At 42.2% G+C, this 23616-nt stretch overlaps 1 protein-coding gene across 1 annotated transcript; it reads right to left on the reverse strand.

Moving 5' to 3' along the window:
• Positions 1–1540: 1540 nt before the first annotated feature.
• Positions 1541–18862, reverse strand: LOC148473172 (uncharacterized). The gene is made up of 5 exons (XM_088459968.1): positions 18679–18862; positions 13812–13959; positions 12786–12908; positions 5582–5683; positions 1541–3493 (listed from the first exon to the last, which is right to left on the reverse strand). The coding sequence occupies exons 1-5, from the start codon at positions 18788–18790 to the stop codon at positions 3388–3390; spliced, it is 591 nt and encodes a 196-aa protein (XP_088316094.1). The 5' UTR covers positions 18791–18862; the 3' UTR covers positions 1541–3387.
• Between the last annotated feature and the right edge of the window lie 4754 nt (positions 18863–23616).

Raw genomic sequence — 23616 nt, forward strand, 5'->3', positions numbered from 1 at the left:
GGGGCTACGGCCCAGAGAAACGTTGTTGGACCGATGCCCGAGATATCCATGCTTCTGCACTCAAGAGGTTCCATGCTGCCCATGGTCACTGTGGCGGGGGGTGCCTGGCAGCAGTGCTGGTGTTTGGTGAGGGGCATTGGCTGCGCGTGGTCCTGTGCGGGCACATAGTCACTGGGCCTGGTGAGGTCTGGCGGTGCTTCCGTTCCGTTTGGCATGGGCGCCGCCATCTTGCCTGCGGCCATGTGATTCAAGCTGTCCAATCCTGGTGGGTCATGTGTTCTTTCCAGCCAGTCACAGTGCGGCACTGAGTATTTAGGAAGGTCCAGAGCCTGCCTTCCTTTGCCAGTGCAATGTGTTTCTCAGCTGCAGCTGAGAGAGAGGACCTCATTCAGAGTCTGTCGCTGCAGCCGCACGATCGTACGCCACCGATGTTCGCTAAACTGCGCATGTGTAAAGTTCGCAATGCGCGTGCGCAAACTAGCTGCTACGATCAGAGATTTCTCTCTCCTTGAACACAGCCAGGTCGGTAGTTTGAGTGACAGAATGAGGCGTTGTGGGTGGTAACAGGGGAAGGTGCTTGAAAACGGGGGTGTGGAGATCCGAACGCAGGCGTGCCTAATTATGCGAACAGCGTTTTATGGGCGTGCATAATTAACAAAGTAGTGTCATGGCACACGTGACATGGGTGGTTTGTACACTGACCTGATCGTAGTGCTTAAGAGAGGGTATGGTCAACCCTAAGCTCTACGACCAGTTCCGATGGTCTCGATTAATCCTTATATGGCCGGAGATGACGTGTAATGCGTACGGGAAGGGGGCGTATTTTTTGTCTTACGGCCGCATCCTCCCCTTGGTCAGCCAGCCAACGATCCGATCTTAAGGACGCAACTTGTGAGTGCATCATTTGCATATCCGGCCCCTTTTCCCTTACGACCGTGCGGCTGCAACGACCGACTCTGAATGAGGTCCAGAGTACCTGTGCCTTACCTGCCTCCTTGGAATCGCTACTAACCTGAACCTTGCCTGCTCCAACCTGCTGGACTTACCCTGCACCCTCCATTTACCTTTTCACCTGCCTGAGTACCTGAACCTGCTGTTTCCCTGCACCTTGCCTCCACTCACACGCAGCTGGACTTCATTACCTCTGCCTGCATTCTGTTACAGCTCACCATACCTGTATACTGAACTGTTCCTGCCTGTCACTATCTGGACATTCTCCCATTTACCCCCACTACAGTTATCAAGTGCAATTTAGTGCTATACCTGGACTTTTTCGTTTGCCACTAATTAAAAACTCCACTTTTTCATTTAAATCTGCTTCTGTGTCTGTTCCTATCACTACCCCGGGTCCACAACAAAATCAGAACCTCACAATATAAAAATACTTTTTCAGAGGAAGGACAATCCATTGCTCTACTCTACACTCAAGTGTGTTGGGCACAACTGCCATATGCCTTTTTACTCAACCAGTACTAAGCAGGAAGTGTTACAGGTACCGAACACAGGAAAACATTTCATATAAAAAAAAATACTGTATATGTTTATTACTGAATATAATCTACGACCCAAGTACATACAATGAATAATTCAAACATTAAATAACAATCTTCACATAAATCTAAAAATACATAAAAGCATGATCCACTAATAAATACAATAAACACCAGATATCTTTACATGCTGATAATAATTGCTAGATCATAAATTATCAGGTGGAGATGTCACTTCATATACTTCAGGCGAGATATCTTATCAGCACTCCTATAGTTCATCAGGTGACATAGCTTTAGAAGTTGTGCAGCGGGAAATGCCCTCTGGCCCCAAAAGCTTATAGTTTAATTTAGAAAAGTTACGCTGCGTTAGAGGTGAAGCTTACCATTCCCTCCGCTAAGAAACCAAAGTCTGCATGGGATAAGCACAGCTGTGGTCCATGGGTATTATAATTATGCCGTACATGTTTTAATACATATTTTAACAATATAAGTACAAGTATAAATCCATGGAGAATGTATAATCTGCTGGTGCTTCTCACTGTAAGTCTGTATTGTACTGTGTATTGGCTTCCTCAATATATGTGTGTGTAATGCACTCTACCATCCCCTTATGATTTCATGAATATTTACTCTCTGCTCATTTATATTTTCTATCATTACCCAACCATTTTCTATGTAGGTCTCTTCATGTTTAACTGTTTCATTTGCAACAATGGCACTAAGATTTGGTGGCTATGGTGTCTGTATGTGCATAGACATGTAGTTATTGGCTGCCTTGTCTATACTGTTTCGCATACAGTTAGGTTCTGCTTTGTTTGTACATTTTATGTTCTGTTAGGTTTGCACTGCATATGTATATGCACTTTGTAACTGAACTCTGTTCTTAGAGTCAGATTAACAATGGGACTACAGCCCCAGCTCTCCATATAAAACTAGGCCCATCACCATGGAGGTATAATGATGACCAGTCACCTGCTGGCCACACAGTCAGACATAAATCAGAAGTAGAAAAATTGTATAATTTTGCGAAGAAAATTTGATTACTTTTATGTATTTAGGGAGATATTGGAACGAATAGTTTAGGGTGTACACGCCCCCATGGCACTGGCCACACTAGCACTGGTCACATCTCCTATGCGTCTCACAATAGGCTTTTGAGCATAGTCAGCCCCATGACCGTGTGGCCTGTAATCTAAACCTGCTTCTTTTGGATCATGGGATTCACGAAGCCCTGAAACAAGTCTCTAAATTTAGCAATGTAAGTCATAAAAATAGTCTATAAACTCTTACATACTCCACCATAAACTATACATATATATGTAAGGCAGGGGATTTTAAAGGCAAAGTTAATAGCATCCATGTGAATATATTTTTTAAGCTATTTACAGGTCATACCAAACATAGAGATGGCAGTGCCATTTTCACATTCTTCTCAGTCTGCTTTACCTTTAATCGCACTTTTTGATAACTGTATGTATCTCTTGATAAAGTCTTGCCTCATCTACCCAATTTATGAGGATACTTGACCAACTGTAAGGATAAACTCTCCATTCCACCAAGAGCTAAATGCAGTTTGTTTTTGCTCCTCATGAAAACAGAATTATTAAAGTCCAAATTCCACATGCTGACAGATTTGCCAGTCATCACTCCTTCAAACTCAGTAGATGTTAGTATATGCTTAGTCCAGTACATCATTAGGAGCTTAATGTTCTCCAATAACATAGGAAAATGTTCCTTCATTCTTCCCAAATAGCTGAACAGCCTTAGTTGGTCTTCTACACCAAGATTCCCTGCATGGTGCAGGTTTTACCAGATGCATCGAAAGCTCCATAGGCTTTGCAAGACCTCGCTCTATTATCTCTCCTTCTACTGTAGCTCAATGTTTTGCAACTTCTTATCTTTTTCTTTTCCATACAACAGCGTCTGAGGGCAGTTTAGATGCAGTGGAGGAGAAGCGTTTTCTGGCATACAAGAATTCCCTGTTTTTTGAGGCAATATCTCTGTGGAAGAAGAAAGTATTAACATAGGCGATCATTATAAATCCCTTTAGATTTTGTAAACCAGTATAAGAAGGGTAGAGAGTTAATCCTGCTTATAAGGGGTCTATGTACTAATAATCACAAAACATGATTATTAAAGGTTCTGTTTCATGGTGTTTATTTTTAATGAAAATATCCCCACTATATACCAAGGGGGATGCGCAGGGACAGCAGTTGCGGTAACCACTGTCCCTGCGAGTTATATCCCTGGCATATGTAGAATTCATTCACAGTTGTGGGAAGCTAGCACTGCAGGGGGCTGCAGGAGAGAGAGATCGGAAGATCTCTCTCCTGCTCATAAACCTCTGTAGGCTTAAATCAGTTTGCCCCATCTGAAGATGGTGTAAACTAAGGGGGCCAAACTCAGAAAATGTTGCTTTTAGGAGTTTGGTACATAGGGCAGAGATCGTAGTCCCCATTGATAATAATGGGGATTGCGATCTGCAGTGCTAATTAGCACTCTGCTGGAGATTTCTGTGAAATCTGCATTGTGCCATTAGTACAATACATAAAATTATGCAGAAACTGCAGTTTTTACATAATGATAAATAGTCCCCTTCATATTGATAAGGATGATTTAATTGCTTACAATAATAGTGCTATCTTTCACAGCCTCTGTTACGTCAATAGCCTTTAGTCAGAATATTTGGCATTATTCTGGACATCTGGCTGCCAAGCAATAGCCGTGTTCCCTTTGTGTACAGGCATAGTGCAAGACTTGCTCAGCTTGCCTTAGCAATACTGAAGTCCTTGAAATCCACACCAAAGGAATTTAAATTCACATTTATTTATGCCTCTTATCTCTGCAATTTTTATAGAGCAATTTGTGGTGCTCTGCCCTTCCAGTGCCTATAAACTGGGGAGGTATAAAAGGTAAAAGTTAAGTTTTAGGTGAGGCCACAAAAAGTAAACAGAAGCAAGCAGTAATTTATAGAACTTTCCTTTCCAGCCAAGTCATCTACACTATCTCCATTTTAATTTGTCAAGGGAAACATGCATACCCATAATGTGTTTGTCGCTAAAGAAAAAAGTGGAACATGGCTTATGTAACACCATTAACTCCACTCCCTCTAGAGGGTGCTAGGTATCGTAATAATGCTTTACATGGAAATGGATCACTTCATTTCTAATGGAGTTTAAAAGTATATGAATGGGTTTGTGTTGTGCAGCTGACGTTAAATCTGATGTGGCAGAAAGTATAAACATTGGGGCTCCTTTTCGAACATGTCATTTAGAGGCAAAATTTGCACTGAGCCACATCAACCAGTCACGAACTTGCTTTTATCTGTCTAATACAGATTAGCCAACAAGGTTTCTGACTTGCTGTTCTGCTTTAGTAGAAGTTATGCACCTAAATGCAATTTTTAGTATAAGCCCTACTGCATTGGATGTCAGGCTGAACTATTTCATAATTAATTTTGTAACATTGACAAAATATTATATATTTGTTCACAGCTCACTTTCTTCAAAACATGCAGAAACACTTTTCAGAGCTTTCCTAAATTAGCCTTAGATGACATCAGTCTGCTTACCTCAGTGGAGCAGATGACTGCTATGCCATTGTAACTTTCACACTGTGTGTGCGTGACCAGAATGTCACACATTTGAGTTTCTGTCCAAACCCACAGGTTAAGAGCTGGCGCAAGCATTCACTTTACTATTTTGTTTACACCAAGACGGGCTCTTATAGTATCCGGTGTCTTGGCGACACAAGGATGATAAATACTCCCAAAATTATTTAGATATTGCTGCAATATGCAGTAATAAATAATGTTCGTTTTTGGGGCTTTAAAACAAATATCGAGAAACATGGCCCTAAGAGAGCAGTTACCAGACAGCAGTAATTATACAGTCTGTACGCAATATATGATTTATTATCAATATTTACTTACATAGGTCCACTACATTCTATTGTGCTTTACAATTACATAACAGTAACAACAGACAAAGAGGTAAGGAGGCCCTGCTCGCAAGCTTACAATTACATTTTGGACACCGTTCCACTTTATTGCATGATATTAATAATTCATTACACCTTGTGCATCTTACCGGAGAACATGCAAAAGGCGGACTTGAGACTTCTTCAGGTTTAGGAAGTGGTTCATTGGTAACAATTGCTCAGCTGCTCTTGGTTCCTGATCAGCAAGGCTCCTACAGACACAGGGAAAAAGTGATTATTTCACTTGGTCCCTTTCTTAGTGAATATGTTGAAGATGGGACAGAAACTGATTCCCCTGTCTGCTATATCATGGTTACAGCACACTTTTGCTTATGTAATACTGTAGAAAGATTGTATGGGACTGGCATACTCATTTCTCTATCACTATAATGAATTTAATGATAAGGTTAAACATGTATTTTTTATTGCTTTATTACACGTGTTTTATTGGAGCAATACAAGGAAGCTGGTATTGTTGATAATTTTTCAGACGCCACTCAGGTTTATACTGCATTAGAAAATGCCCATCAAGTTTTTTGAATAGAGTATCATGAATGACTAAAAATGTAAAGCTTCTGTACCCAAGTACATTTTCTCTTTATTTCATTTCCCTGACATTTTGTGCCCTCTTTTCCTATGACATAACTTTCATTTTTGCAGAAACTGAAGTCTTTGGCTGTTCCTCTATGTAGTAGAATACGCTATAAAAAGCTGATCAGCGAAATTAGCTCAGGAATAAGAGAGGAGAGGGAACATTTTCAAGTCTCATAGGAAAAGGGAAAGTCTGCAGTGATTCAAACTGGCTGGATTCACACACAGGACAATTCCCTATAATGTCATCTTAACTGTTTGGCTAAATATTGCTATCTGGAGACTTTTGTCCTACATTTGAACACTTACCTGTGATAAAGGCCTTATGGTATGTGGTTTATGCTTATGGTTATAGTGTGTGGATGGAAAACTTCTATTAACTTTTAAACAAATATGTGACAAATCAGTAGTAAATGGTGCTTCATCGTATATGCATGGGCGCCGAAAGGAGAGAAAACAGGTACTAATTACCCGGGCTTATTGGAGGGGCCTGGGTCTGATACCGCCCCCCTTTCCTGTCAGCAGCCCAGCACACAGCGCTGCAAATAGTTTTTGTTTTTTTTTAATAAGTGGGCAAGGTCACGCCTCCTGCTATTAGGCCACTCCCTCTCTATAGTAATGGGGCCTGGGCCGGCTCACTACGGGTGCTGTGTATATGAACATTTTTGGGGGGCTGAAGTTGCATAACAAATGTAACAACTGTCTAGTCACTAGCGATGATAAGATACAGATTAATACAACCTAAGTACAGCAGACCTAAATAACATGGTGTTCCTTAGCCCAGAGGTTCCCAAAATCGGTCCTCAAAGCACCATAACGGTCAGGTTTCAAGTATATCCATGGTTGAGCACAGATGGTTAAAGCAAAAAGACTGAGGTACTAATTAGAGGTTGAGTACGGGATGCCGGCGGTCAGAATACAGACACATGCCCTCCCCCTAATCCACCTTTCCCACAGCCTTACCCTAACCTTCCCCTCCCACAGCCTAACCCTCCCCTCCCACAGCCTAACCATAACCCTCCCCTAGAGCCTAATCCTAACCCTTACCATCGGGATTCTGGAGCCAGGATTCAGGCGTCGGGATTCTGACCACCGGGATGCAGACTACATCCCCTAAATAGGTCACTTGTGCCCAAACATGGTTATCCTTAAAACCTGGTCCGTTATTGTGCCTTGAGGACAGAGTTTGTGAACCTCTGCCTTAGCCATTACCATTTCAATACATGGAGAGAAAGGAGTTATATAGAGCACTGCTGGTTCTATAAGATGCATAAGTAATCTTCATAATGTCTTAAGATACGTTTAAGATACTGTGGTAAAAAAACATTGGAGCATAAAAAGATCTGCTCGATGGCAATACTGTTTGGCTGAATGCGACTATTCTGTTGCTGTAAATGTATTTATGAGCCTATTTATAATCGAAGGCCATATGGCCTCCTATGATTTAGTATTGATCTCGCTGTGAGGGTTACTTAAGTATCCAACTCACAGCGGGGGATAGAATACAGCAATTCCTCATTGGTCCGGTGAGGGGACAGCTAATCTGAAAAGCAGATGTAGCTGCGTTACTTACCTCCTTCCCGTTGGCCCGGCTATGCATGCGTGACCAAAGGTCATGCATGTTCACAGTCCAAGGGGGTCCGTGAGAAGGCAGTGGAGGGATCCGCTCGGATCCCTCTTTGCATCCCCAGAACTCCTTCCCATAGGAAGGAGCAGGGCTGTGAGAGCAAGTGACGTCTGAAGATGGCGCTTGTTCTCAGCAGCAAACTCTGAAAACTTTGTTTTCGGAGTTTGCTGAATATCGGACCCCTGATGATGAATGGCCCAGTAAGTAAAATATGCTTCACCATGGTTACCGGGCCATTTATCGATGATGAATAGGCCCCTGTGAGAAACCCAGTACAATGTACGGATAAATTATTGAATTTCAAATATAATATATATTATATATTTAGTACACACACCTGTATACGCTAGCCTTGTTGTAACATGTTATAAAACATGAGGGGGCCCCAGTTACAGTCTTCACTGTATTGTGTTCTGCTCCATATTTCCAAAACTATCTTCTGAAATATGGTGCCGAGCAGGGACGTAGGTTCATCTCAGTCACCCGGAGGCAAGTTAGAGTTTGAGTTTTGCGCCACCACCCCCACCAAAAAAAAAAAAAAAAGGGAAAACAAATTTTGTATATAATATATATCGTTTTGTTTCAGGACTCCAGGTGGGCTGCTGGGTCGGAGTCAGACAGACTCAGAGTTTGGCGACTCTGCAGCAGCATATGCTGGTGTACGTCGTTTGTTGTGATACAGAATCAGCGGTTACCGATGGGTGGCACTCTGTACCAGTGGTGGCTGAAACACGAGATCAGGCAGGTGTCTTGGGTCCCAGCTCACTGTCCAGCAACAGTGGTGGGTGCACCATCTCTTGCTGTAGCACAGGCTGAGGGATATATGACGGGAGCCTCCTGACTCCTATTGCAGGTGTTAGCAGGGCTCCCAGTACAGAGCTGATCAATGCTACAGCAGCAGTGGGGGGCACCACTGCAGAGCTGCAGTGGAAGATCAGCGGCATACTCGTGCTGCTGCATATGCTATAAATGGAGGAGCCCCTTAAGGGCTTGGTGCCCGGAGGCAGGCGCCTCTATTGTCTCTGGGAGTTACGCCCCTGGTGCCGAGGCCATATTTTCAGGGATTTCTATGGTGTTACTGACCACAAGGAGATGGTTGTGTGGTGGTTGTGTAATTGTAGGAGCAGGAAATTCTATAGCTTCTCTTCCACTGAAATCTGTGCCAGTGCAGGCCGAGTGGTCATATGTGCAGGTGTTGGCATTGGGGTAGTATAACTATACTGCAAGATTGTTATAATGAGTAAAGGAAATAACAAATTCAAAATATAAAGATTAATGTTAAATATAATTTATTATGTTAAGGGTGTTTGTTGCCTACTATTTATTAATAAAATAATACTTCACTGAACCTGATAATGAACAGTAAATGTAACAATATATTTCAAATATGGTCTATAGCCGTTCATGAAATGTCTTTTTTTTTTACATAATTAAGTTATTAAATACAGTATGGGTGCATCAGCTTTAGGGGCCTATTCATCATAACTTAAAATTCTCTGGAGGTGATTAGGTTTAGAACTCGCATGGAGTTCTACCTAATTACCGGAGGAATTCATCATTCCTCCTCTCCATAATTATCTATTTCGAAAAGCTGTCATTTTTGCGATGACAGCTTTTCGGGAAATAGTACTTTTCCCTCTCTACACTAACTTACCGCAGCTGGAATCTGTGCTGAGCATACGCTGTTACATTCGTAAACCCAGCGCATGCGCAGCACTAATTAGTTTACAAAGAAAATAGATCTAAGACTGCACATTCTGGACATATATATATAATTGGAGGTGCTACCTGTGGAGACCATTGATATATACACAAAGAAGAAATACAGGTGCACAACTCCAAATTAACTGATTATATATAAATAAATACATTTTGCAGTAAATACAATAGAGGTATTTGGCATAATCTTGGCCAAGCTTATGGGCCTGCCCACCATATCAGGGTAACCTCTTGTCGGGCAGGTCCCTAACAGACTAAGGCTCAAATCCAGAGCGCAGGACACCCCCAAACTAGCCCAGCCAATCCACCCCAAAACACCGCTCTAATAAGAAAAGTGAAGTGTTAAGAGCAGCCGCTGGCCGCATATAAAGCATATAAATAAAAAAGTGAAATACATATATATAAAGGAAACAGACAGCGAAGTATTAAAATGTGTTAAAGGAAAATGTGTTATACTGCGGTGCCCTGAAGCAGATCAGCAAAGCAATCTAGGGGGACCCACACCCCAAAAATGAACCAATGTCTGTTTCCTTTAAATATATGTATTTCACTTTTTTATTTTTATGCTTTATATGCGGCCAGCGGCTGCTCTTAACACTTCACTTTTCTTATTAGAGCGGTGCTTTGGGGTGCATGCGCAGCACTACCTACAGCGGTGGTAATTTTGCGTGCCCCCCCCCAACCCCCTGCTCCCCTCCCCCCGCCGAAAACCTCCCCCCTGTCCCGCACTTACCTGCCCGCTGAAGTTGCCTGAAACTCCAGTGCCTGCGCTGACACGTGTTCTCCCAGCAGAACACAGTACAGTTTAGAAAAGAAAAAAACAAATTTTCTTCTAAACTTTATTGTGTTCTGCTGGGAGAACACAGTGTCCAAGCAGATACCGGAGGAAGAGAACGGACCAGAGCGCAGGAGGAAGATGCCGGGGTACCTCACCAGCTCGAAGCAGGCAAGTCTTACCTGCTATTCGCCACTTCACAGTGGCGGATAGTAACTCCATCAAATTCCGAAAATACATAATTTTCGGAATTTGACGAATACCATAATTTTCATATCCCCATACTAATGTATGGGGAGTGTGAAAATTAACGCAGGGGGACTTAACTAGGAGATATCAGTAATATCTCCTGCGTTAAGATACTTCATGAATACCAAAATAATGGTATTTAAGTAAAACATCCTTAAAAACGTTAATTAGTGTTGATGAATAGGCCCCTCAGACAGTAACTGTTCAGTGTTAACAGGGCCACCCCGGGAATAACCCTGGTCGAAAGTACAGTGTGAAAGGTGTCTGACCCGGGTCGCAGCTGGGTTGGTCCAGTGTTCAAAATAACAGGTCAGAGCAGAGTTTGCGATGTGAAAGGGGTATTACTGTATTTGTTTGCAAAAAAAAAAAAAAATACAGTGAGACGTGTGCGGTGAGGATTCGCAAACTCTGTCACTGCATAAGAATCTTAATACATTCTTGTGATATTTCCTAAATTGGCAATGCAAATTTAGTAAAAAATATCACACGATAACCGCATTTGAAATGCAGATTGTATGTAAATAGGGGCCTTTGTGTGCCGGGCGTATAGCAAGTCTCAGAGGGCGTGTTTGCCAGCAGTTTGAATCGGCTGCCATCATCGATATAATTTATTATGTATTGAATAAGAGCAATAAGTTGGAAATATTAATTGATTGCTAATGGGGCCAAAAATGTGTTTATGACCGGGGCAACAATAATATTTTTATGCCAGTATAAATGATGCCTAGATCATAAAATAATAATTGTTTCAGTTATCATTAATACATTTTTGGCCAACATTTGCAAGCAATTTAAGTTTTCAACTTAATCTAATTTATAAATAATATTACTCCTGATAATTGTATTGAAAATCCTCATTTGCAGTTTGTCCAGATCATTGCAAAACGGTTGCTTTATAAATGTGATGGTTTCAATTCCTAACAGGTTTAAAATATTGATGGTGATGTGTGAGATTTTGAAAAATGGTGGTTTAGCCATTATTACAGTACAGCAGATTCAAAATGGCTGTAATAAAAAAATAAATAAAAAAAAACAGAAAACGGCAGTTCCTTTAGTACTCAAAGTCGGTCCTCAGGACCCCCAAACAGTGCATGTTCTCCATGTCTCCACACTGAATCAAGTGAAATAATTAGCTCCACCTGTGGACCTTTTAAGATGTGTCATTGAGTAATGATTACACCTGTGCACCTGCTGGGTGACCTGCAAAACGTGAACTGTGTGGGGGGTCCTGAGGACAGAGTTTGAGAACCACTGCTCTAGTGCATTTCCCCTGGTAAAAGAGGGCTGAGATTACACTTGCTGTGTGTTGTATACCCTGCACATGGAAATACAGATCATAAAATAATTAACTGTAGCAGTAAAAGAATTTAAAGGGAAAACAAAAAGTAATGAGGGGAAAACAAAAAAATTTTTTTTATATATATATTGTGAGCTTAGCAGGTGTATTTGTATTACTTTGACCGTTATCCAAAATCATAATGACACAGCAATACAAGTAGAAAGGATTTAAGTAATAATAAGAAAAGCGGTTTATTACCTCTAATATTAATACCAAGAGATTGTTAAAGAAACATTGCATATATAATGATTTGGAATCGGTATGGATTCCCAGCTGCCGCATGGCCGGCAGTTCGATTCCCAGCAGCGGCAGACCAACAGATCAGCAGAGCCCGGCAGCGGAAGCCCGGCAGCGCTGGAAATCCCGATCGTCCCTAAGGTAAGCATAAACTAACCTAACCTAACCCCCTAACCCTCCTTAGGGGTGCCTAAACCTAACCTCCCCCCAAGTGCCTAACCCTAATCCCCCCTCTAAGTGCCTAACCCTAACCCCCCCCTTCCCCGCTGCCTAAACCTAAGTCCCTCGGGGGAGTGCCTGACCCTAAGTCCCCCCAGAGTGCCCTAAACCTAACCCTCCCCCCCCCGCGGCTGTCCGCTCGCGGCGCACGGCATCCCTTCGATCTGGTTGCCGGGCGCCTGTCTCCCAGTGTCGGGGAAATGACAGGTATCTAGGTAGATGCCTGGCATTTCACCCTCGCCGGGATATGACATTCGGGAAGCCGGCTGCTGGTATTAAGGCAGCCGGTTTCCAGATTGTATACCAATGATTTTGATTCCAATCTTCTTACTTAAAAATATAAGTACACGGAAGGTTATTTAGTAAAGTTGCTCAAATGCATAAAAATACACTATAGCAACCAGAAACTTGCATTTCTGTCTCATGTAAATTACATATTGAAAAGTATACTGTTGATTTGCACCTTCAGAGTCCTTCCAATATATCTATCAAAGGTCTAGGTACACTATGATACGAATGCACATGTTACAAATGTGGATAATAGGTATCCCCACTCACCATGCCTCATTGTGTTGGCAGAAGCGGATACAGTTCCTGTCCTTTATATCATCACACTGACACCGTGCGGCTGCTCTCCTCCGACGCCTTCCTGGGCTCCCCAGGCCATAAGGCAGGGTCTGACTATAAATACAGATTGGACAGATAAAAACATTCTTTTAGAATATGAAAGACTTCTACTCATGGAAAGCAATTTCACCTGACATCTCATTTATCGGGAAATCATTGTAAGATTTTTAAGTAAATCCTCTAAAAAAAAACAGGCTAAAAAGTTGGATAATTCAACAGAGAATGCTATATATGTGACTAAACAATGCAAACTAATGAGCCCATGGCCAACAGGATCTGTTCCTGCCAGCTGTAGATGGCTCTTCAATCATTATCCAGTAATTTCAGCCTCTCATTTGAGGAGAATTTTTATTCAAAACTGATTCAATCTTTTCCATGACATAGAAAATGTGATTTATACTACATAATGTTATATCCTTTTGTTTTCTGATATATCTATAGAGTAATAAAGCAAAATGTTTAGACATTAACAAAATTTCCATTAGTTAAAATTTTTAGGCTTTGTAAAAGGTAATTACTATCCTTTATTTGTAATTTGCTGACATATCTGCAAGTGTCATGAGCTGTAGACATATAGGTACCCCTATAAGAAGAAAGGACGTTTTCAGAGATTCTCCCTTTGTACATAGAGAGAATCTACATCAGATTTTCCCAAACTCAGACTTCAAGGCACCCTAACAGTTTTAAGATGTCCATGCTTGACTACAAGGGATTTAATTAGTACCTCAGTCATAGTGATTTATCCACCTGTGCTCAACCATGGATCTCCTGAACTGTTGGGGTGCCTTGAGGACCTCATTTGGGATCCCCTGGCCTAGATCACCAAGGTTTTTCTCCTAGGCTTATTTTCTTAGACATGATTTAGGACCCATATGAATGTAGCCTTATTGTCCCAATAATTCATGGCATAGTTTGTCTACACTATCCTTGTTGTCTATGGTATTCATTCAAACTCACCTTCCTGTATATATCCAAATAATATCCAGATGACAAAAATATATACACTCCTTGTCAATCATGTTATTGCAGGAACATCTCTTAATCCGTATGTGACTGTTTGGTGGAATGGTAGAGGAGATACCAGGGAAAGACAAGGTGCTGGTAACTAGGGAAAAATACAGAGATCTGTAGATTTTTATCCTCCATAAAATATATTATTATATATAAATAATATTCAAAATGACTTTGGTTTTATTTGTAAACTGCCACCATAGAACTCAGCAAAACACATTGATTAGATTGGGATAAAAATAAATAGCATACAATTACATTAAGAAGAAGTAAAGATAATCCTCACTAAAGAGTTTACAATCTAAGACATGGAGGAAACACTTTGATACAAAAGGGGAATAACAATTTTATATTTATTGGTTAATGCAGTAATCTCAGTGTTCTAAATCTACATATCAAATTGTCCACCAACACTGCATAGCTAACATGGAAATACCATTTCCAAGGACATTATACTGGGCAGCAGTGTCCATGGGTTTATATAAATTTATTATTATCATATAATATATTACAATACTAAGGTGCAATAACACTGGACAGCGAGGAAAACAGGACATACAATAGGAGTATAAACAACACAAATGCTGTTATGAGCATTCTAATTGAAAATAGTACAGCTGAAACAAGAAGAACATGTGGCTCAGTGCAGTGGTGGATCCAGGGTGTGAGACGATCACTTCTTGATGTACTCTACTGCAGGCCACTGTGTAGCATCATGCAGGGAGAAAGTGGAGACTGCACCTGCTTAGCGGCAGCAGCCTCCCTCCCCAGCCCAGCACATGCAGATTTGTTTTGGTTGCAGCCGGTCCAGGGAGGCTGCTGCCACTGTGCAGCAGCAGTCTCCTCTCTCTCCCTGCATGATGCGGTGCTATACAGCGCCTGTTGGGGTGGACGCAGTGATCGCCCATCGCCCCTGGATGCACCTGAATAGAGATTTGGATAGTTGCAATGGTGCATTGGCATGGGTAGCATAGGTGGTCTATAATAATATCGAATAAAAAGAGGTGGGGTTTTAGAGAGTGTTATCGATTTGAAGGCTGTTAGATTAGGCATGGCAGGAAATTCTATATATTTGCAGTGGCTCAAGAGAAGTCCTTTAGATGAGAGAGAGAGGTTATCAGATATGATGCTAGGGCAGAGGTAAGTAAAGGAGGATGAGTGGCTGATCACTTTGATATGCTATTTAAGATGTGCAGCATGAAGGGATGATGTTCTTGAGGTGAGGTAATCAGGATTTCAGCGATCACAATACCGGCAGTAGAATCCAGACCAGTGCACGAAGTGGGAGGGTATGCAGCGGTATGACATACAGCCACTTCCCGCCACCACTTCATTTTTGCTGCAGTGGAGAAGTGTCCTGGCGCTGGGATTGAGCAGCACGGAATGGAGAGGTGTCCTGTGGGAGACATCTCTAATCTTCACCGAGAAGGAGCAAAATGTGGCATTCCCCTGCTCGTCTCCACCATGAGCTTGTTCAAGCCAACCGGGGAGCTGGACATCGCGCTGCATTGTGGAGAGCCACCGGAGCGTGCAGCATAACATGGAGGGCAAGAAGGAGGAAAAACATTTTCCTCTTCTATTGGAGACTGAGGCATATTCAATTAGGTGCGAAAAGTCCTGTACTTTTAGCATGCCGGACTATATGCCGACATCGCTGGTTTTCCATTGGAAAAAGTATGGCGCTCGTCCCCGCTTATCCCCGTATTCAATTAGAAATCAACAAAAACGGGACCCGGCAAATTTAGACCTGGCAAAATGTGCTGTCAGATTTGGGGAAATCCGCCTTACACCCCCCAAAAGATGCACTGACATTGGGGGATCACTATAGATACTCCTGAATAGGCCTGTTGAAGGTATTTGGAGTACTTAAATGCTCTCAATAGCGGCTAATTAGAGTCTTTGCACAAGTGGAGAAGAATAGCATTTAGCAGTGTTTTTTGGGGAAAATAAGTAGTCCCAGAAAATTTGGGGTACATGAAAATGGGTGCTAGCATATTTTAAAGTTGCTAAAGCGAAGTTTAAAAAAATCCACCTACTGCAAAGTTAAAAACACCTGGGGCATACTTGGGGACCCCCTTGGAATCTATTTCATTAGTCTTTAAGTTTGTCCCGCAACTTTGTACTTTTTCGTCCCTATTTTCAAAGTACTTTTTTGGGGTGTTCTTAAGTATTTTTTTGACTTTTTTTTGACACAGTTTAACTTAGAGGGGCTGTCCCAAGGGTGCAGGGTGGTTTCCGCAAGTTTGCACCTCAATTCTGCATTTTTTTTCCAACAGCTTTCATAGGCGAATCTTTTTCACCTATTCCAATGCACTGACTTTCCGCACCGGCGTAAAGTCTTTGGAAGTGAATACAGGAATAAGTTTTCGCCTGGAGAAATTTCATCACCAGCTATACTTTTCCGCAGAAACGGGCTTCGCACCTAATTGAATACGGCCCTGTGTGTCCAATCGCTTCACAGTCAGCATGTGGAGCCCGGGCAAGTGACTGGAGCACCAGGTCCTGAAGATCAAAGTCATCGGTTAGATGGGGTCGGCCAATGACTCACTAGGGGATGGATTGGAGGGGGGGATAGAAGGAACCAGTTAGTGAGAGGTGCAGAGAGGAGGTAGTTAGTGGTGCAGGGGCAAAAGAGGGTATCAGTTAGCCAGGGGGAATCAGTGAGAGTGGCAGTGGGTGAGAGGGTATCAAGGAGTGAGAGCCTGAAGTGCAGTGGGTGAGAGAAAATTAGTGAGAAGGGCAGTGGGTGAGAGGTATATAGTAAGAGGGTTACCTGGGATGAAAATATGGGCACATGAGGAGAGTGACAGACAAAGGAAACAGATAAGAGAAAGCAGAAGGGACACATGGAAGACATAAGAGAGGTGAGCAAAATGTGTTCAACATATCCTGCAACATAGTGCTAAAAGCATCTACAATTAAAATCATTATAAAAATCCCTAAAGTTTCTGGGTAAGGGGGGGGGGGTTTAAGGAGGATGGGGGATATTAAAATTTCCAGACCCCCACTTCAAAAATCCCACTTCGAGCAATGATCCAGGTGGTATTAGGCAGAGCTGTAACTAGACTTTTTGATGCCCTGTGCCTGAAAAAGCATTGGCGCCCCCCTCATTTTTCAAAGAGACATAATGCTCCCAAAAAAGGGCCATGGCTTCATGGGGAAGGGCCAGGGAAGAGATAAGGGAGGCCAGGAGATGTTGGGGATGAAATAAGAGAAGCTACAAGCAAGAATGATAATAAACAGTAATTTGACAGCACCCCCTGACCTGTGGTGCCGTGTGCGATGGCACCGGCCGCACTACCCTAGCTACGGCCCTGGTATTAGGCACTACAGGAAGTGTTAGGGGAGTGTTAGGGCTAGAATACTCGCACTTGCTTTGTGGAGAGAGAGGTGCATTTGTTCTGGTTGGCCAATGACCTCCCACCTATTTGACAAGACATCCTGATATTCACACATGCCTTTAATTAGATTTATACTACAAAACTCAAAAAAATCTGCTGTGTGGGCTTTCAGGGTCAATAAATGACTTCTTGTAAAGAGATTGCCATCATAAACTACTAAACAACACTCTACCATGAGAAATGAACCGTAACTATTTGCATCATAGTGGATGCCAAGTGCAGTAACAGTAAGTTGTGCACGCTATAATCCGGATAGCCATGTGAAAACCAAGTACAGGGCCATGTCCCAGTAAATCAGGGACAACTGGCAATTATGTTGCAACCCATGATAAGGCTGTCAGAGCGCTTTATGCTGTTATATAGCTGATCTTCCTATTTACAGGAGTTGCAAAACCAACAAACAGTTCGTCAACGTGTGTAGAAGAGATTAGACACGAGTATATAATAAACTTTAGTGCTAGGCTAGCAGCATATTATACATTAGCAAACAGGTATTGTGAGGGCCTTTGTCCCTAGCTGTTGATATGTATTTCCACAGGCAACTTCTGTCAGGGTTGTTCAGCTGCCAGACCAGTGCATTCCAGAGACCTGACACATAATGAATTTAGAAATAGGAGTGTAACCTAACACCTGAAGTGCACCACTCCACAGACATGACATCACAATCATTCATATACAGGCGGCATTAGCTGGATGGATCATTGACCTGCATCGATGCACTGGAAAGCGGTGAACCATCGTGCAAGAATGTTTTCAGGTAGACTATGATACTCATTCCCATTTGATGAGTAAACAAAAAGAAAAAAAAAAAATGATAAAAAGTTTGTTTCTTTACAGCAGCTTATCACTATCATCGGAACTGGTTATACTGTATCTTGCAACAGATAATATATCAGGTAAACACTGTCCTGATAATCTTCTTTCAGCACAGGCGAGAGAGTGAGAGAGAGAACTCTCTTCTGCTCATTGTCAGGACAGTATTATACATTACTGATGATAATAATAATAATAATAATGATTAATAATGTGACAGCTTGCTAACAGAGCACATCATAAAAGACCTGACACTAAGCTGCCAGTAAGGATCCGTCACACAAGAACAATACCAGATAATCAGAATCAAGTATTTCTCAGCATATTTATTTATAGCAATCATAGTCATAGACAAGTAACATATTAAACTTAAAATACACAAAACACTTTCGAGGACAATACAGTAGATAATCAGCAAAGAGAAAAACAACTACACTATAAAGTACAAATCACCCGTGACCCTAGATAATGCTAAACGTCTACCTGTAAATTGCACTTACTGCCATCAGTAGCACTAACAGTGATGAGTGAATGTGGCGTTAGTGTGATATTACAGCGTACAGTAAGTATGAACCTAGAAGTGACATATAGGGACTCACCTGCTGCGGCAAGGTACATGGCTATTATGCCCGCTCCCAGCATCTTGTATGCTAAGCAGCTGGTTAATGCTGTGCACCTGCCCTCATCCCACTGGTTATATATATATATCATAGCCAGCAATCTCACGCCCCTCCATTGTGGACCAGGTGAGCTGCCTGCTGCCAGTGCCTCCCACTGATAGGATATCTCTCTGCATGTGGGGAAATACATTTTATCGATGCTGGGAATTATTGCTAAGGGAGGGAATGATGGGTGGAGTAGAAAAAAAAAGGGCTTAACTCCTGCATTGCCAATTGAGGAACTGCAACTTACACCACCACAAAGTTATAAATTTACAGTTATGTATTCATGAAAGGTATAGATTTATCTTAAATACACTCATATATATTTTGTTTTGGTAGTATTAGTATTTTTTGCATATATGTGATTATAATATATAGAGGTGTGTATAATATATTTGGAATTTTTTGTCATTTTTCTAATTAACACAGAGATCATGTTATGGCATTGATAATTTGGTGTACCCATGTAGTGATGACGCGTGTACCTATGGCAGTTATGCCCATGCCTACATGTGCTCTCGAGGAATGGGTCTTTCCCCTTTCATATTATTTGTTCATGCTGGAATCCATATGAAAAGTTATGTGAGCAAACTGCTCCGGAAAGTGCAATAGTCCATCGTCTATGCCAGTACTTGCTTGCCTCTGCAGTTAACATGGATCGTGGTATAGCCTGTGGTCCAGACTACAACAGTAAAAAATTGCGTATTCTCACCCACAAACTATACGGCTGCCTGTGATCCCGGCATCCTGACTGTCGGGATTCCAACTACTTACCTTTTGATTATAGCCTTGTTCATTGTCAAACAAATCACAATGGGAGAGAAAGATTCAAGGTAGCGGAATACAGTTTTATACCTGTGTTGGAGTTGCATTACTGTGTCACTGAAAAAAACAGGCATCAGTAATGATTCCAATATTACGATATTATTATTGAAAGTATAAAAGTCAGCATTTTAGAAATACTATTGCTGATGACCATATACCTCTGAACAGAGGTTCCCAAACACGGTCCTCAAGGCTCCCCAACAGTTCAGGTTTTAGAGATATCCATGGTTGAGCGCAGGTGGTTAAATCAAATTGACTGAGGTACTAATTAAGTCACCAGTGCTCAACCATGGATCTCTCTAAAACCTGAAGTGTTTGGGAACCTTGAGGACTGCGTTTGGAAACCTCTGCCCCAAAAGATAGGATGATGTTCCACTTTCAATATCCACAAGCATGTGTCAGCTGCTAATGCTGCAATAAAGCAGTAAGGCCATGGTTCCCAAACTCTGTCCTCAAGGCATCCTTAACAGTCCAGGTTTTAAGGATTTCCATGATTGAGCACAGATGGTTATATCAAATTGACACTGGTACTATGTAAGTCACCTGTGCACAAGTATGGATATACTTAAACCGGTACTGTTAGGGTGCCTTGAGGACCAAGTATAGGAACCTCTGCAAAGTGGAGTATTGGTCCAGGTGCAATTTATAAAAGCCCAGAAAATAGTGGAAAATCAACAATGAGGGGAAAAACTGACAAACTGTCTGTCCATCTTCCATCACATGCATTATTTAAATAAATATTAACGGGAGAGGGTTCCCGTCAGTGGGCGATGCACGTGTGTGGTCAGTAGACTGTGCATATACAGAAGTCCAGATAGAGGAATGAAGAGACCCCTGATGCACATCGCAGAGATGGGCTCCTTTCTGTCCCTGTGGGTATATATTGATACATTTGGGCAATATTTAATTCCTTATTGCTGTGAATAGCAATTTTTTCAAGTCTAAAACAGATAATTGATAAATATGCCCCTTTAAAAATATTGATATTTATAAATAAATAAAAAAACACCAAGCTCTGCTCTATCCAATTCACAACCATAGTAACTATTCAGTGTTAACACTGTGAATTTTAAAGAGAAAATATCAAATACAGTTTTGGCAACAAATAGCTAGATCATCATTCTGTTGATCATATAGCGACACAGCATTTTTTGATTGTGTACAGATTGTAATTACACTTTATTTTTTCATCCCACGTGTTCCTAGTTACACCTGCACAATACATGTTGAGTGTGTATACTAAATTTCAAACATACTTGTTTATGATTGCTGCACTAGATTGTCTGTCATATACTGTAAATCCTTCTTATTCAAATAAATACTGGCATAACATTTTGCCTCTTCTGCTAAAGTTCCCCTTTTGTATGCTCTGCATGCTTTAATAAATGTAGTACAGGCTAAACTGGCATAAGTTAAGAGTCTTTTAGACAACATGGTCAGACGCACAGTTAGTTTCCATCTAAGGCAATATTGCAGTTTACAGATGACCATGTATCCAGTCGGGAAATGCAAACCATGTTATAACTGTTAGATTTCCATGTGTGCACCATCATCTGAACTGGCATGCAAATCTTCCACACAAGTTTAATCTCCTCCTTTGCATAAGGTGTTCCTGTGTATGGTATCCTGGCTAGATTACTGTGCTCCCTAAATCTATAATCCATCATATCTGTAAATGCTAAACTCAGATGCATGCATAGTACAAAAAACTGCAAGTTTTGTCCGCAAAACGGTCAGGCGCTATAATTGTCTTGCACATCAAATTTTCATTTGAATAAATATTGCAGTACTGGTAACTCTAATATATGTTAACATAATTATAACTGTGAAATAAAATGTTTTTAAAAATAGCTGAGTGCAGTATGTGTGGCTGAAATTCACTTAATATTCCTTATGCCAATGGTGCTCTACCTTGTTATATGCCATTTTTACTTGGACCTCAAAGGAGCAAGTTTACAAATGTAACAATCAAGGGCCCTATAATAAAATCTGGAATCCCAGTTTGGGCCCCAAACTGCCAACTCAAGGGCCATTCCAGTGGAGCTGTTGAACGGGAGCACCACCCCACGGTGGGCGCAGTGCGGCTGCTGCCAGGGTCCTGGACTCACCAAGGCTGGCCACAACCTCAGCAGCACCGCCAGTACTAACTACAGGACGGGGCAGTGTGGGGCTCTACCGGGCAGCTCAGACACAACCTGGGCCATGCTCTATGCCAATGCTAGTGCCATATGCCAGCGCACAGTGCAATAGTCTGCACTGAGGCTGAAGCCACTTATGGTGCTGGGGCTGCCGGTAGCTGAGGGCAAGGGAGAAGTCCTCTGCTACTGACAGGTCAGTCTTCTGTGAGGGGCCGGGGCAATTAATGTGTCTTATTTCTTTTGTTTGGGGGCCAATGTGTGTTTTTTTTTTTTTTTCTGTGTGGGCCAGCATGTGATTTTATTTTCTGTGCGGGCTAAAGTGTGTTTTTTTTTTTTTCCTACCGGGGCTCATATGTTTGTTTTTTTCCCTGTACGGGCCAGTATGTTTGTTGTTTTTCCGTCAGGGGCCATTGTGTTTAGTTTTTTAGACTAGAACAAAATAGAAAGTAATTTTTTCACACCCCTCCCTTTTCAAGCACCTTTGAAAGACCATTAAGTTGATCACTTTTTTTATAGTACTGTTTTATAGTACACCAGCAGATCTAAGATGACCCAAGTGTAGCTTAACCAGGCAGTGTGGTTTATTATGGTAGCAAAGCCATACTCACTATTATACTGGTAGAGGAGGAGCATGAAGTGGAGCTTGTAGTGGAGCAGGGTTGAGGCAGATCACCAGCCGGTGACTGTCTCAGGTATGCGGTAGTGGTGGAAGTGCTGAAACAGCAAAAAATGTGGGTGAAAGGTCGCAGGTCTCTGGAGCTTATGGAGAGATGTCCATCTACCACTGTCACTCATACACAATAAGCAAGATGGAGTAGCGCATGCGCAGTAATAGAACCTGCAGCCATCTTAGTAAGGGAATAAAGTATCATCCTCAGAGGAGCCATATTGGAGACAGTGCAGTAACGCTCTCCACTTCTAACACTGCCCCTCCCCTACTACAAGCTTCTCCATGTTACACAAACTCACAATTGAGCTGTCACGTAGCAACCTGTAAGAAGGGTAAGATTACACATATAACATTAACACATTAGACAACTTTTGGGCCTTCTTGATTGGAACTTCAGCAAAGTTCATCTTACTGACAACATAGGCCTCAGCTACAGTCTCTAGACTCGTAAGGTTAGGACTGATGTCAATGTCACAAATTTTGGTGTCTTTTGTATTCTTGACAAAATGTTGCAAAAATCTGGAAAGGTTTCCTATACAGGTTTAGACTTCTGCTCGCACCATTCAGTTTTTTCCTTTGGCTTTTGAATTATATCTCCTAGGTGGCTCCATGATATTTCGTCTAGCCAATGATCTTTGTTGTGGTTGAACTTCCACGCTGGTAGTCTTTTTTGAGATATATTTCCAGCTACTGGCATATCCAGTGACACATATTTGCTTTGCATGTCAAAGTCTAGCTTTTCTGTAACTTGTACTGTTTGTTTAAACACAATGGGCCTGATTCAAACCCGGTCGCATGCGCTGAGCGCTCGCAACCAGGTCGATGGTGGCCCACAGCGCATGCGCACGACGGAGCCGGCTTCATTGTGCGCATGCACGAGACCCAGCTAGCAACAGGCACTCCGTCGCTCCAGGTCTCGCAACAAAGGGGGCGAGCTGTCGATGTTGAGTGACAGCTCGCCCCTTTTGGTGGGCGGGCCGGTGGGGTGGCTGCCCAAACGGAGGCGTTCCCATGAGAACGCATGCCATTTAGGGTCGGCCCCACTGACATCACGAGTAATGTCAGTGGAGAGATTCCGGCTCTGTTAGAGCCGAAATCTCTCTGGGGCTTGCGGCCACGAGACACTACCACAAGGGTCGTGATGGTCTTCACCATCGCGACCATCATCATGGCCGCTCGCTGTAGCTGTGGGTGGTCACCCACAGCTATGCGAGAGGCCAGGAGTCCGTTCTAAAAAAAAAA

This window comes from Taudactylus pleione, unplaced genomic scaffold (assembly GCF_031769625.1).
Source record: "Taudactylus pleione unplaced genomic scaffold, aTauple2 ptg000959l, whole genome shotgun sequence".
NCBI classification, from domain to species: domain Eukaryota; kingdom Metazoa; phylum Chordata; class Amphibia; order Anura; family Myobatrachidae; genus Taudactylus; species Taudactylus pleione.

What these genes read in the sequence shown, in the direction of transcription:
- LOC148473172 (XM_088459968.1), bottom strand. Translation starts at nt 18,790, where the DNA reads ATGATATATATATATAACCAGTGGGATGAGGGCAGGTGCACAGCATTA. An exon ending in CATGTACCTTGCCGCAGCAG is followed by an intron (nt 13,960 to 18,678) that starts GTGAGTCCCTAT and finishes ATTTTTCCCTAG; the next exon opens with TTACCAGCACCTTGTCTTTC. An exon ending in TGCCAACACAATGAGGCATG is followed by an intron (nt 5,684 to 12,785) that starts GTGAGTGGGGAT and finishes CTGTGTCTGTAG; the next exon opens with GAGCCTTGCTGATCAGGAAC.